Source organism: Brachycentrus maculatus, unplaced genomic scaffold (genome assembly GCF_059751285.1).
Source record: "Brachycentrus maculatus isolate JH-2025_06_01 unplaced genomic scaffold, ASM5975128v1 h1tg000180l, whole genome shotgun sequence".
NCBI lineage: Eukaryota > Metazoa > Arthropoda > Insecta > Trichoptera > Brachycentridae > Brachycentrus > Brachycentrus maculatus.
Window position 1 is genome coordinate 1,778,944 of NW_028280931.1, and position 15,610 is coordinate 1,794,553.

Here is a 15,610-nt window from a genome sequence, read left to right on the forward strand (position 1 = left end):
GTGGTTAATTTCGCGTTTTTTTTTATTAATATATTTTTACCTTTCATAGTTAAAAACATTTGTTAAAAGCTGTGTATATAAATATATTGCTTTGAGTGTACAAAAACCGAAATATTCTTAAAAAATATTCCCATTTATTTATTCCATTATTATCTTAGTTGTGTAACTGTGTCAAAAGTCTGTCTACGGTAATCATAAATCAAGATGATCATTAGTTAGATGATCATTTTGTAAGAATACCAGTAATGATGGCAACGTTGAACAGAGTCGAGGAAGCCAGTCAATAATTTTTGTTAAAATGATTAGCCTAGCATAATTTTATTTTGTATTTTATATAAAGAAAAAACCTTTTAAAAAAACATTTAAGCTCATTGCCAATGTGACAATATTCTAATATTACGATATTTCTGGGAAAATTCGGTACCTTTCATAGCTTATGATTTTAAATTGTTCAGTTAATGCCATTTATTCTAGAAAAGTCCTTATTTTATTTATTGAATAGGCAGTCACTTTCTGATAATATCTACCCTTTTTAATTTCAATTTTACTTCGTAAATATAATGATATTGGTATTTACCTAGAAAAATTTAACTTTTAAAAGTCCTCATTAAACCTTGATTTAACTGAAAACTCGATTAAACCGGCAATATTATTATTATTGCCGATTTATTTATACTATCAAAACAAATATTTGTTAAACTTTTATGGATGCTCTTTTAGTTAAATAATAAATAATAAAACCCTTATCCGCACCCCAATGGTGCATAGGGCACTGCGTCATATAAACGCAGTGTCATCTTGATGGTTTACACATGAAGGAAAGGTGATCAGCCCTCCGCTTCAGGTACCAGTCCAGGGTAATATTGAATAAATATGACAGTGAAAAAATCACTTATATTTATTTTACCCCCCTTGGGAATCGAACCCGGGACCTCCAGAACGGTAGCCGAGCGTGCTGACCATTACACTACGGAGGCGGACATTACACTACGGAGGTCTTTTAGTTAACGGGTCGTTAACAATATTCGGAGTGACACAAAATATTTTTTAGCAACGCAAAAATTATTTTTTTTTGCATCAATTGCTTGCTTATTATATTCCACGAATTCAAAACTAAAAATATTACCAATAGTTGGTTATGGTCTCCTGGTAGTGTCATGGAAATTTCAAAGGTTTGAGACTCGATCCTCACTCTACTGCAAGATGGTTCTCCTTTTAATGTATGGTATCTATGTGAATTATTTGATGCCATTATAATATTCATTGCCATTATATTAAAAATTTTATCATTATTATCTGTTCCGTTTATCATCCATTAATATTTAAAGATTTAAACCTTAAAATGACTAATTCTAGTTTATTTTTGTGTATTTGAATTTATAAAATTGATATCTTCGTACACATAAATACACATGTAATTTCAATTTGACAAATGTTTGTAACGTTGAAATATTATCTTTTTTTTTTCAAAATGTTTTCGATTTTTATATTCAAAATAACTCTGCTTTGGCACAAGAAGCGTAAGACTGCTCACCCTGCTTTTATGCAATTAAATTTCATGGTAATACTGCGTCGATACGATGCAGTGCCCTATGCACCATTGGGTGCTGATAGGGGGTTAGAAAACGAATAGAAGAAGAATATTGTTTACTCTATTACGAAATACTTCTTCTTCAAACCCTTATCTGCAACCCAATGGTGCATAGGGCACGGCATCATATAATAACACTGTTTTATCTTGATCGTTAACACGAAGGAAAGGTGGTCAGCCATCCGCTTTAAGTACCAGTCCAGGGTAATATTGAAAAAATATTAGAGTGAAAAAATCACGTATATTTATTTTACCCCTCTTTGGGAATCGAACCCGGGACCTCCAGTACGGTAGCCGAGCGTGCTGACCATCACACTACGGAGGCGGACGATAGCAAAATATTACCAATAACGAAATTCTCATAAGAATTAATCCGTTATAATAACAAGGAATGTTAAAAAAATTAATGGTTTATAAAATCACTTTTAAAATTTAATACACGACATTGAAATGTATCTAAAAGTTAAATATCTCATAAATAATATCAGATTTGTAATAAAAGTATCACTTTCGGTGGAATCGCTTCTTTTAAGTCGTAATTAATATATCTGCGAAGCAACCTACAAAACTAGTTTTTAAATTCATTTTATTAACTTAATATGTAAAGTAAGATGAATTTTTGAATTGTTTATGGTGTGTTATTTACATAATTAATGATAATTTATTCGTAACAATAAAAAATATCATAAGAAGTTTTAGAGTCCGGTTAATAAATTAATTTTATTGATATAGAAATTCCATTAACACATTGATCGACTGACTGGCTGAAAAAATACGTACTTAAATAATATATGAAAACGAAGTTGTTTATAATATATGCCGGTTAATTCATAATATTTTGAATCGGATGACTATATGAATTTAAAATTTAAATACCTGAATAATAAATTATTGTATTTTTTTCTAAAATCGACAGCGAGAAACGAATTAATTCATGTTTTTGTACCTAGAACAACATGTATAAATAGCAAGATCTCAATTTTTATTTTTTCAACGCCCCAATATATTATAAAAATAATATGGATTGTTTTTAATGTTTTCGAAACACAATGAACATGTTAAACTTTTTTTGATATGAAGAAGAGATTTTGAAATGGATTTTGAATTATGAAATAATTTTGAAAAATATATACGAATATATGACATAAAAAAATACGAGTATACACTTTTATGAGTGCTGAATAATATTGTTTTTAAATATACTATATGTAGAGTTTATGGTATAAGATATACGTACTCGTGTGTGTGAAAGTAGTACAGTAAATGCCCGTTAAAATACAATTGTGTGTATTGATTTCTTTCCCCGAAAAAGATTTGGAGGAAACAGGATTAATGGTGATAAGAATAATATGTCCTATTTTAATAAAAATTAAATACTTGAATAATCCACTTAATTGAGTTTTATTTTTATTTACGACTAGTTTCGAAAACGACAATTGTTTTCATCTTCTGGTACAAATTAAAAATGTTTTAATTTGTATCAGAAGATGAAAACAACTGTCGTTTTTGAAACTAGTCGTAAATAAAAATAAAGCTCAATTAAGTGGATTATTCAATGTTTAATTTTTATTAAAATAATCATGTCATTCCACAAAGTTAACGCCGAATCAATAAATAATATAATATGTCCTCTTACATATATTCTTGCATCTCCTTTGCACGCATCTCTTCACACATACTCTCCGATTATTTCGACTCCTGACTTATCCAATTTCAAGTATATGAAGTAATTGAAAGTTTTCCGAGGTCTTCTTCTGCTTATATTTCCAAAGAAAATATTATATTTTTATCCCAGCTTAAACAGCAAATTCAAGTATGGGAACCTTATCAAAAATTACATCGGCAATATTTGAAGATAAATAATTTTAAAAAATACCACAATTTGCTCAAACCGAATTTACAACCTTGCGTGCATAGGAAATGTTGAACTTTGGGTTGAAGGCTGTGCTGTGCTGAAATTGAGACATTCTTTATGGTAGGCTTCTCACCACAAGGAAAATGCATAGCTTTATACCCACCCACCGGTTGTTTCGTCAATTATATGCATGATTATGTACATAATACACCTGGTTTGTTTCATAACCTTTGAGATTTCTACTGCGCGGAACCAACGGGTACCTCTTTCGTATGCGCATAGCCAAACACCTATTCTGAAATGAAAACGAGAGCCTCTACCCAACGTTATACTGAATAATTTACATATAATTGTTGGAGGAATCGATTTAATGGTACCTCTTAACCTTGAACACACGCGTCAGAGTAATCCATCTAATTAAAAACCCACGAATAATAATTTATATATGAAAAAAATAAGATAGGGTGAATTTTATAGATGTTTTTAATGAAATAAAGATGTAAAAAGGATATTTGTTAGATTTTTAGACATTTGAATTATTGATTATTTTTGGGATACGTTAAAATAATTACACATTCAACACGCCCACCATTGTGACATTTAATTTTTTTAAATACATTTTTTTAAATAAATTGTTTTGCTGTTTTCTTCTTTCGTTGTAAGTTTGCCAACCGGTCTTGATCTGAAATAAAAAAAAATGTATTAATTTACAAAATCAATCAGTTTTTTCTTTTAATTTGTAAATATTACTTTGTTATATTTGAAAAAATATATGTAAATGAATGAATAGAGAATTTGTTTAGGAATAAAACAAAATATGTATATTATTTTTAATATTAAGTTTACTTGGTAAATATCACTATTTCAGTGGTATTTACCAAGAAAATTTAAATTTAAAATGGATAGATATTACCACAAATTGACTGCTGAATCAATTAATGAAAAAAATACAGGTATAACTTTTAAAATAAATATCATTTTGAATAACTTTGAACGACTTATTATAATTTAATTATAAAGTTAACTGGTTTTAAAGCAAACAGTTTCTTTCTCAAGAGTTACTTAAAACTATATACTTAACAAAAAATCTTATTTACTTATTATATTAAAAATTAAGTGGTTCTAGAATTGAATTAAAATTATCAATTGCTTAGTCTTTAAAGTTTACCCAAATTTTAACTTGTAAGCATTGTATACGTAAACATATGTGCCTACGTACATTTGCGAAGAATATTTTTTTCCTCAAATATTTCCCTTGTTTATGTGAATCACATTTACTACACCAATGCTTAAATAATTAATATAATACATCATAAAAATTCAAGAATTATTTTCATTAAAAATAAAAGAACGGCATCGGAGTTTTTACGCTTCGAACTATCCCATTCACCAAGAATCGTTCGCATTTTTCTTTCCTTGCAGATGAACATGTCAGCCATTTATACTCTCCAAGGTTGATTGGTCTGGTATTCTTGTGAGAACGGAGACAAGTCTACTCTTTTATGGAATATAATAATACAGCTTTTGTATAAAAATACTTTAGCAACGATCTTTTGTGCTTGGAGACGTTTTTAAAACAGAAAGACGCCATTTCGTATATTCTTTTTCCCTTTCAATATACATAATTGATTAAATAAATTTTCAAAATGGGATGATTTTTCTTTGCATTCAATTCGGTTTAAAGAGACGTTATTTTACCGATGGTTTATATTATTAGTGAAAATATTTAATATTTATTTTACTTTTATCGATTTATGACCAATGTTAGATGAAAAATATCGTTTTAATATTAGAAAATGTGAAAAAACGTGATACGCATTCTAAAAGTTTAAAAATTTATATTACAATGACTGTTTTTTAATGTTTGACTGTTTTTAATATGTTCAAATTAATTTTTAATAACTTTTATTCAATACCTCCATGCTTTAAATACTTTTTTTTTTCAGAATACTAGAAAAATAATGTTAAAATGCTTATTTTTGAAAAGTAAAGTATTAATTAATTCCCTGTATTTTCGGGCCTCATAATTATATGTTAGTTATGGTTTTTCTTTTGTAATTTTCAATCGAAAACTTACAAAAAAACTGATAGCTACAATGTAATGTTACAATGAAATCAATATATTGTATCTATATATTGGCATATTGACCTTGGCACAGCATACCCTAGTGAGGTCGTATTAATTTACATAACTATGTTGGTACATGTTTTTATACAAATATTTTAGATGTTGCTAAAGACATTGTCTACTATTTTTACCATAGATAAAATTTAAAATTGAAGTATAAAAAAGGCGATATAATATTATTTTTGTATTCGGTAGTCACATTGCAATAATTTCAATCTATCTTTAATTAAAAAATTCCTCGGTAAATATCCGTACAAATCAATCGTGATATATTTTTTATGCATTATCCAATACCGTATTACGGTGTTTGATAATGATGCGGCATACATCGGAATACGTCACAATAGATGTTAAGAAAGAGTAATATATATATCAAGTTAAATTTATATTTTATTTTATTGATAGGTACTATAAATTCGTTAAAATGTTAGTATTATTGTAACTTGATACTATCCAGAAAAATATCGTATGAATAATATTCTGAAAAGAATGACTAAATAGTATTTTTTTCGGTAGATATCGATATATGTATATAAAACTAATACTTATACATATGTTTAAAAGATTGTCATTGATATCCTGACAGAAAAGAAGGTGTTACTAAGATAAAAATATTAAAACATTTACAAGGTTTACGACCCATAATTGATTAGTTTCAATAATCTCTTTACAGACTGTATAACATTCACCATTCCATATTATATTTTTCAATGTTAAATATATGAATATTTTTAATTAGATGGTCTAAGAACAAAATCTCACGAAAGCCATAAAACTGAATAAAACCAACTATAAAATTATATTGTGTGCTTCTTTTTCTTTTTCTATCCCTTTTCCATACCCAGTGGTGGAAAGGGCACAGCTTTAAATTAATACAAAATTATTTTGATTATTTATTATGTGAAGGCAAGGTGACAAGGTGGTTTTAAATATTTTTTACAGTACTTAAATAATATTTAAAAAAGAGTAAATAAATACTTTTTTATTTTAACCGCCCTGGGAATCGAACCTGGGACCTCTTACACGGCATTTACACCACATTACGAAGATAGACTGTTGTACAGTAGACTTAATGAAGCAAATTATTATATGTATTAATTTTAAATCAAACACAGATTTTTTGAGTCTGCTAAGTTGTATTTTATTAACAAAACCACATAAAAAATAATATTGGGACAAGTGTTTTTGTTAATAAACTACAACTTAGTAGACTCAAAAAATCTGTGTTTGATTTTAAATTAATACATTAATTTAAATGGAGTTCTACAAATTAAACGCCAAATCCCTAAATAAATAAGTAAACAAATTATTATAAGTTACAATAAAACACTAGAGGGTAAAATAAAAACAAACAAAAAAACGATTAAAGGTTTTTGTGAGTATATTTATTTAAACGATGCATCTTTATGTCTGAGAGATGTTTTGTAACAAATGATTAATGGAGGAGTATATAAATATATAATTCTATAGAATGATTGTGATATAACGTTCTTTTGTGCCTCATCCATCGCTGACGACATTAATTTATTATTCGAATCTTCGCTTTCACTATCAATATAAAAAACCGGACTTTGTTTACTGATCGGGCGCCATTTTAGGACATGTGTGAGATGTTGTTACTGGTTACGTTATAACAGTTTGCGAAATTATAAATAATATAAATTCTAAGTGCTAATATTTTAAAATTACTCGATGACGCCTGTATGTAAAATGTCCCACACACTTGCACATATGTATTACATCTCATTTCCATAGAATTACATTACACACCGTGAAATATTACATTATGACTCAACCTACTTGTGTATGGTAATTTAGAACATCCATTGATATTATCATGTTAAATGTTATGTCAATAATATATTGAAAATAACTTAGATTGTACGCCTGACATTTTATGTTACAATATCTGAAATAGAATCTGACTTTTCGGGCTATAAACTTTATTAGTATCGGGAAAATTATGCAAATTTCTTAGTCTGGTATTTGTAATATTCTTGCATAATAATTGCTTCCATTATTTTATAGTAAAGGCTTACATTTTTCTTCTATAAGTCATCATTTATCTAATTATTTTTACCTATCACGATCTGTTTTTTATGCGTAAGGATGGAATGAGAAAAACATGTATTTAAATTGTATGATAGAGGATGAGAATTTAAAAATAATACATTTATGAAATAAAAAAGTGAAATTAAAATTGATTGTTAATATTAAGGTACTTTTTTTAAATCATTAAATTTAAAATATGTTTCGTTTATTTTTAATAATAAAAATGTAACTTTGTTTTAAAATCACTATAAATCTTTATAGTGATTTATAGTGATTTTAAAACAAAGATTTTTTCATTATAAAATGGAAAATCGCAATGTAAGTGCTTCAAATATAAATTATATTTGTTATTTTTATTTTATTGTAAAAAATGTGATATGAAGTACGTATATTAATATTTAAAGAGTACTTTTTCATACCTTATTTTCTTTTTTCCCAGGTGCGAACGACTACTCAAGCTGTGACAGAAGTTCCATCTTCGGACAACACAATCGCCCCAGGAGCAGAAAATTTGAAAACGGAATCCTCCGTTACCGCCAGGCCGAACTTTTTCCCGCGCAGGCCATCCAACCGCGTAAACTTCAAGGCGGATCAATCCAGGCGTAGCACTACGTCGACTACGGAATCACCGGCCAACGATAGGTCGACTACGGAATCTGCCACCACCCCCGGGAACCGATTTTCCTCGCTGCGGAAGCGTCCGCCGTTCGACCGTAGGAGAACGACGCCATCTTCTCTCTCTAGCGTTGCGAACGCGACTGAAGCTGAGGTTTCTACTCGAGCCCCTCGGCCAACGAGATTATTCGTGAGGAAGTTCCAAAGGAGTGGGGCCGGCAATAATTGTAAGTAAACTGGTTTTTGAATTTTTACTCTGTTCATAGTCTATGGTCACGTTCACCTCTATCTGCGGCACTTGTCTCCGCATATTTTCCCGCCAATACCTACTGAAAATGACGTTTTCAGATATTATCTTAATCATATAAAGGGCTATTTATTATGTTTCCGGTCTTATTATCATGTCTACACAATTGACTGCACAACTACACCTACCAATTATTCATAACCTCTCTTTTTTATGTGTGGTATAAACTTCATTTAAAAAATGATATAACCATTTTTGAAAATATTTGTTAGTTACTTTAAATTAATCACGTTAGGCGTCGTCATTCCTAGTGGATTATATGGATACTTTAAACACATTTAAAAATTAAAAAGTCCGTTTTAGATTTTACTTTTTGTTTTATTTTCACGATTGTTTTAGTTTTATGATTAAAATGTTATAATGTTTAACATACCGGGCAGATAATTTTGTTGAGTTTCCGCTAAGTAAAGAAAATTGCTCGTAGAATAATCATTTAAGAATTTACAAGAACGGTAGAAGTTTGTAAGAGAACGGTAGTATTACAGACATTATTATGAACCAGTAGTACCTGAGTACTACTGGTTATTCATTCTAACACATTTCTCAAGTTACTTTTTAATTTACAGTACTTAATAATTAATAATAATAAATATTTTAACTTTCTTTTATGAAGCAATGTTTCTTCATAAAATGTCAAACCGTATATTAAAAAAATATATGATTAAATTTTATGTATGTAGAAAATAAAAATAAAAGAATTTTGTATCTGTTTTTAATAAGCTGGTTTAAAAATTACGTCAAAATTAAAATAATTAAAAAAACACATTTTTTACCATTCATTACTTTTCACGGTATGTTTTCTCGAATAAGGTCTTATTTTAAGACGAAAAAATATTTGCGAAAAGCATAAGCTTGTGTGATCTCTGATTATCGCTGGTATTTTTTCAGCGGATAGGTATGACAAAAATATATATGAAACAAAATATTATCGATTCCTATCAGTTGTCATTCTTTAAATGCGATTGAAAACACCATCGTCAAAAAACATTTCTTTAACGGACTTTTACGTTATCAATATGTTATTAATTTAGTTTTAATTTTCACAATTAAAATAGGAAAGTGAAAAGAAGTGACCAGTGTAGGCAGATTCTCGTCTGACGCAAATCCGTAATGGGCATCTAATTAGTGAGCTAGTCTTATACTCATACTCAAACCTAATATTATATTCAGTGAATTTCTTCTTCACTACACTAATTGATCTTTGAAGAGTTAACGATCAGTGTAAGAAACAAGAATTGAACCCCGACCTTACGGCAATACGCTAGTACCTAAGCAATTAAACTTGAATGTTATTATATGTACTTACAAAATTATTGCTTTGTGTACTAAAAAAATGTACCTACGCATTATTACACACGAGTCCAAAAACTTTTTATTTTGCAGGGAGAAAAGGGATACATCAATTTATTTTTTCATAATTTTATTCATCACTTTTTTATTTATTTATAGATTTGGCGTTTAATTTGTAGAACTCCATTTTAATTTATGTGTTAAATGTTGAATCGAACGCTGATTTTTTTAGTCTACTAAGTTGTATTTTATTGTTAAAAAAACACATAAAAATCAATTTTAGACAATTGTTTCGCTTAGTTATGGCATTTTCTATATATCACTATTTTGTGAATTGTAACACTAACCGGATATTCTCGTTGTAAAAACTCACGAGAAAATAGTTTTACATCGTTAGTTACAAATTCTCATCGAAAACTCTGGTAGTGACAAAGATAGTTCAAGATAACTGTTAGGGCAGTCTCAAATGAGTCAATGGGGAATTTTTCCTTGTCTCGTGACCTAGAGGAGTATACTTACACTGTAAGATATCGCACTTAGCATTGATAAAAGCTTTTGAGGTGAAAAATTTAACTATATTTGATACATTTTTGGGTAAAACACCCTAACGCATAACTTCTAAAACCTCAAGCTATCACGGGATTACCCAGGGCATGTACCATCTATGAGAAACAAATATGGTGGCATTGATTTGGTTATTAGAATATTATTGGGTGCCTTGTTGCCTCGGGGTATCTTCAACATGATAATCTTTCTCAAAAAATTCAATCTATTTGAAAAAGAATTATAAACGCTCCAATTGTAAATAAAGATGGTTTTAATGTCACGTTCTCACGTTGTTACGTTGTAATTAGTGTAAAATAACCTTACACCTCGACCTGTAATAAAAATCAAGTATATTATATACTACAAACATACAAATCATTTTTTAATGTATGTAAATTAATTAGTATTACTTTGAATATATTGAAAATATAAATTCCTTGAATTTGTAAAACAGTCGTTTTAAAATATTCATACAAGACAATTGATAAGTATTATTTATTGATTCGGCATTAACTTTGTGGAATGACATGATTATTTTAATCAAAATTAAATACTTGAATAATCCACTTAATTGAGTTTTATTTTTTTACGACTAGTTTTGAAAACGACAATTGTTTTCATCTTCTGGTACAAATTAAAATAAATTTTAATTTCTACCAGAAGATGAAAACAACTATCGTTTTCAAAACTAGTCGTAAATAAAAATAAAACTCAATTAAGTGGATTATTCAAGTGTTTAATTTTTATTAAAATTGATAAGTATGTTAAAAGCTAATAAATGTAAAAAAAAAAGTTTACTGTACTCTCAAATAAATTACACCTGTCGGGACTCTGTCAACTTCTCTATTTTTCTGAGTAAATTGCAAGATGTTTAAACTTTTTTTTTACATAATAATCAACCATTGAAATGCTAAGTAGTTTTTTTTGGGCCATCCATTGCAAAATTGCCTCTCACGTCCAAAAGTACCTACAGCTTACGAAGTATGCGGACATGGATGTCGTGAGAAAACGTTCTCTCGGTACGTCGGCGCAAGGTACATTATTCCGTGACACAACCCGGAGTTCCCATGGCTTTTTGTGTAACAAGTGTCAAAACAGTGTGACCCAAAAACGTCTTACCTAACTTGGAAAATTTAAAAAATCTTAAGAGTTTTTCCATTATTTCAATGGTTTGCATTATTAGCCTAATGTGTTTTTAATACATTTTCGTATTATGGATTCGCTGCACGAAAGTAATCTTTGAATAATTCAGTACAGATATTTAACCCAGAAAAAAAACTTACGTTTGAACTTCCATACCTAATATGGCTTAATACAAAATATCTCATGAAAATAATAACTAAAGTAAAACATTTAAATCATCGTAAATTAAATGTGTTATTTTAATGTCGTCAAAAATAGTTTATGCTTTTGATCAACACGAATTTTGGAAGTAAGTTTTCAATATTTTCCAATTTTGTTTAAGCATAAAGCATTCTATTTTATAAATGTCAAACATATAATTAATAATTTGTTAATTTGTGGATGTCATTATACTTTTTGAACTCAAATAACTGGTAGTTCATATTCCAAATGTTAGATGGCCGTTATGGTAGTTAAATATCCGCCGAATATTCCAACTCCTGACCATATACTTGATAATATACATAAATATACATAATAAATATATATGTCAAATTATATTATTTATTGATTCGGCATTAACTTTATGGAATGACACGCTGATTATTAAAAAAAATACTTGTATAATACCACATAATGACTTTTATTTTATTACACAGTGGTATGAAATATACAAATGTTTTTTTTTTTAAATATCAAATGATATACTTGATCATGTAAAGTTTTCTTCAATCTTCCTTAGCTCCTATTTTTAGCTACATTTGTCTCATAAATACATTTTACAGTTCTTACTTCACTTTAGCCCCCCACAAAATGTACATTTGGTGTTTCATTGAGTTGTAATTACGTGATAGGTACGCAGATTTTAAATTCGATTATCCTCTCTTGAATGATTTCGCAAATACTTTGTGGCACATTTTATAAACTTTATAAAATAAAATAATGACAAGGTTTTTGTCGAAGCCGGTTGGAAATGTGTACCGATAAAAAGTGGTTAAAATAAAGTTATTTTATTTTATAAAGTTTGTCGATTATCCTTATTCAATCAAATACAAGTTCGTATAACTAAAGATATGTTTTTTTAAATATTTTAATAATAGTTTTTTTTCTAAAATACACCGCTAAAAATTGAGCATGAATACGCATAACAGGTTGCAAAACCTTTTGAAGAGATCATTATAAACGTAGCGCGTTGTTCTCAGTGTAATCAAGAAATGTAATTATCTCTTTTTATGGACAATATATCATCCGTTATTACAAATAGGTTTCCATAGCCTTAGATCAACGCATCTCTATTAGTTCATGAAAGAGAAGGGACAATAAGAGCCACACAGAAGAGAACTAGGATAGTCAAATAATATAGTATTTTTTACACAATAAATAAAAAAGAAACAAAGAGCTTTAACCACTGAATTGGATGTCTCGAAATCGATTTCTAAGATTTTTCACTGTAATATTCACTTAAAACTATACTGGAATGATACTTAATGCGCAGGACTTTTAACCTCGTCTTTCTTATATAAATCATGCAAGTAAAATTGGAGTCACAGTTAAAAATAAATCACCTGTGTCTTTCCATTCTAATGTCTAATAGGTGCTCTATCATCTAGACTATTTTCTTGGTTTTTTCGGTGAATTTGTATAGTACGTATGTAAAAAATTGAAAATGATTATTGAGTACAAATATAAACAGCGTTTTACATTTAAAGAATATTTCAATCAAACATCGAGTAGTTTCAATAAAATTACACAAAATTTCAAATAAAGCAAGCTTCACATACATAACAATATTTTACTAGTTTCTCAACGGATAGAGCTACAATCAGCCATTTTTCCAGTTCTTTTGAAATATTACCAACGGATCCAAGATTTAATAAGTTCCGAATAAAAAAATAAATTTAAAAAGTTAATGCAATATATGGATGTTTAAAAATGGGCAGAATGGTGAACGTTACACAATTTAATTAAGTGATCGCTTAAGCCAACCAAATGCGTATACCCTGAGATGATTTTAATTTCTTCTTCTTTGACACAGAAAAAAATCGATAGATGTTTCATCTTATGTTAAAACACCTTTAGTAAAATTACACATGCCTAGGATGGTTTGTTAGATTTCACTAATTTGGAGTTGACTTTTTTTAAATGAGGAGTTTATTAAGACATTATATTGTTGAACCGACACTATTACGGCCCTGTGTCGAGATGAGCTACCGTATATTATCACAACAAAGCGCCGAATAGAAAATGGCGTGTAGCATGTATGGATATTGTATTTTGGTTATATGTTACACATCTCGATTCAGCAGTGCTCCAGATCTCCGTCCATGCACGAATAGTGCTGCAGCTTACGTGTATGACAAAACTCGGGCGCTAATTAAACAGATCATTCGTGATAACTCCAACTAACCGAAGTCAACGAACGAATGTCGAATGAATCTAGAATGAATGATTAGTCAATACATTTTCTTCAATTATTTCGTAAATGCTTACGAACAATTTCATGCTTATCCTCCTAAGGATGAAAAATGTGTCATTCAACCAATGATAACATCAGTCGATAGGTTATTTAGATTTCACTAGAATGGAATAAAGTTTAAATAGTAAATCGAAAACAATCGTCGCCTCTCCTCATACACACTCGTAAGTCATTATGACTCCTGATTCGACCGCTTTCAAGAATTTAAAATACTTGATCATGCCGAGTTTACCTCGGTCATCCTCTGCCACTATTACCAACCACATTCACCTCATATTTTTTTTTACTATTCTTTCTTCACTCATTTGATTCACATGCCCAAACTATCTCAACAAACCTTTCTTAATTTTATCGATAATGCTTATCTCAGCTTTGCATTCTTTCCTTATAATTTGAAAGCCTATCATAACAATATCAAGAAAATAAGTACTTATAAAATGTGGATTCCTTAAAACATTTTTCTAAAAATTGAATCTTATTCGGAATTTGTCGATTATTTTTGACAAGTGTGCAAGGTAAATTTTTATTTTATTTTTTACCTTCGTTTTTTTCTCTTTATTTTTTTTTTCATTCGTTCAAACCTTCATCCGCACCGCAATGGTGCATAGGGCACTGCATCATATAAACGCAGTGTTATCTTGATCGTAAACACATGAAGGAAAGGTGATCAGCCCTCCGCTTCAGGTACCAGTCCAGGGTAATATTGAATAAATATTAGAGTGAAAAAATCACTTATATTTATTTGACCCCCCCTGGGAATCGAACCCGGGACCTCCAGAACGGTAGCCGAGCGTGCTAACCATTACACTAAGGAGGCGGACGTTATTTTTAGTTACATAAAACTCATCGATGATCGCATCATTTGGTATTCCGTTATTTACCGTCAGTAATTCCACCAGTAACTTACGATATTTTTATTTTATTGTTTCTGCAAATTTCGTGACGTAATTATCGAGACGAGATTACTTAATATCTCTTGCGTAGTGCATTCAATTCGAATAAAAGAAAAGTAATTATTTATCTGACACTAAGATATATGGTATTATGTTCATGAACGTACATAAATACATGTCTTACTTTCTTTTACGATCGTTCTTAATCGTTTCCTGAAACTTCATACGATTAAACAAAAATGATTTTTTTAAATTACATCTCTAACATAGATTAAGAAGAATATGGAAGTCTGAGTATTTACAGGACCTATGATTCATCATAGGCTGGTCAGGTGATCACTTTACACACGTGTAACATTCACCATTCTACCCACGATCGACAACGACACTACTCAAGTATTTTTAGCACTCCTACATACATATATCGTATATCTCATGATGTTTTACGTATATTTCAATTCACTGGAGCCATCTGCGGTTGGTTTGAGAAAGCTTTTATTTAGCAGATACCCTTTATCTAAATGTATGCAAGATTCTAACCGGACAATTTTACATTCTGGACAACGCTTGAAAACATAAATCAAAATTTTTATGCAGCTTACAATTTGACTACATTAATAAATTCACTGCAATGTTTGGTGTGTCCCAATCCTTGTTCACAGATCTGGGTTTCTCCATTTGTGGAGAAAACCAAACTTGTACAGAAGAATTTGAAACCACCCGAAAATGTTGTGA

General features: G+C 29.4%; 1 protein-coding gene and 1 long non-coding RNA gene across 3 annotated transcripts in view; one reads left to right on the forward strand and one right to left on the reverse strand.

Annotated features, from left to right (window-relative positions):
* Cht6 (Chitinase 6) overlaps nt 1-15,610 on the forward strand; it is a 172,882-nt gene that overhangs the window by 135,000 nt on the left and 22,272 nt on the right. For both annotated transcript variants that reach the window (XM_088262487.1, XM_088262486.1), the window contains exon 20: nt 8,066-8,468. In XM_088262487.1, coding sequence (XP_088118613.1) covers nt 8,066-8,468 — 403 coding nt within the window. The remainder of the gene's footprint in view (nt 1-8,065; nt 8,469-15,610) is intronic.
* Nucleotides 3,907-8,186, reverse strand: LOC148307994 (uncharacterized). Its single transcript, XR_015837752.1, has 2 exons — nt 8,046-8,186; nt 3,907-4,128 (listed from the first exon to the last, which is right to left on the reverse strand). It is a non-coding gene; the product is annotated as an uncharacterized LOC148307994 (long non-coding RNA).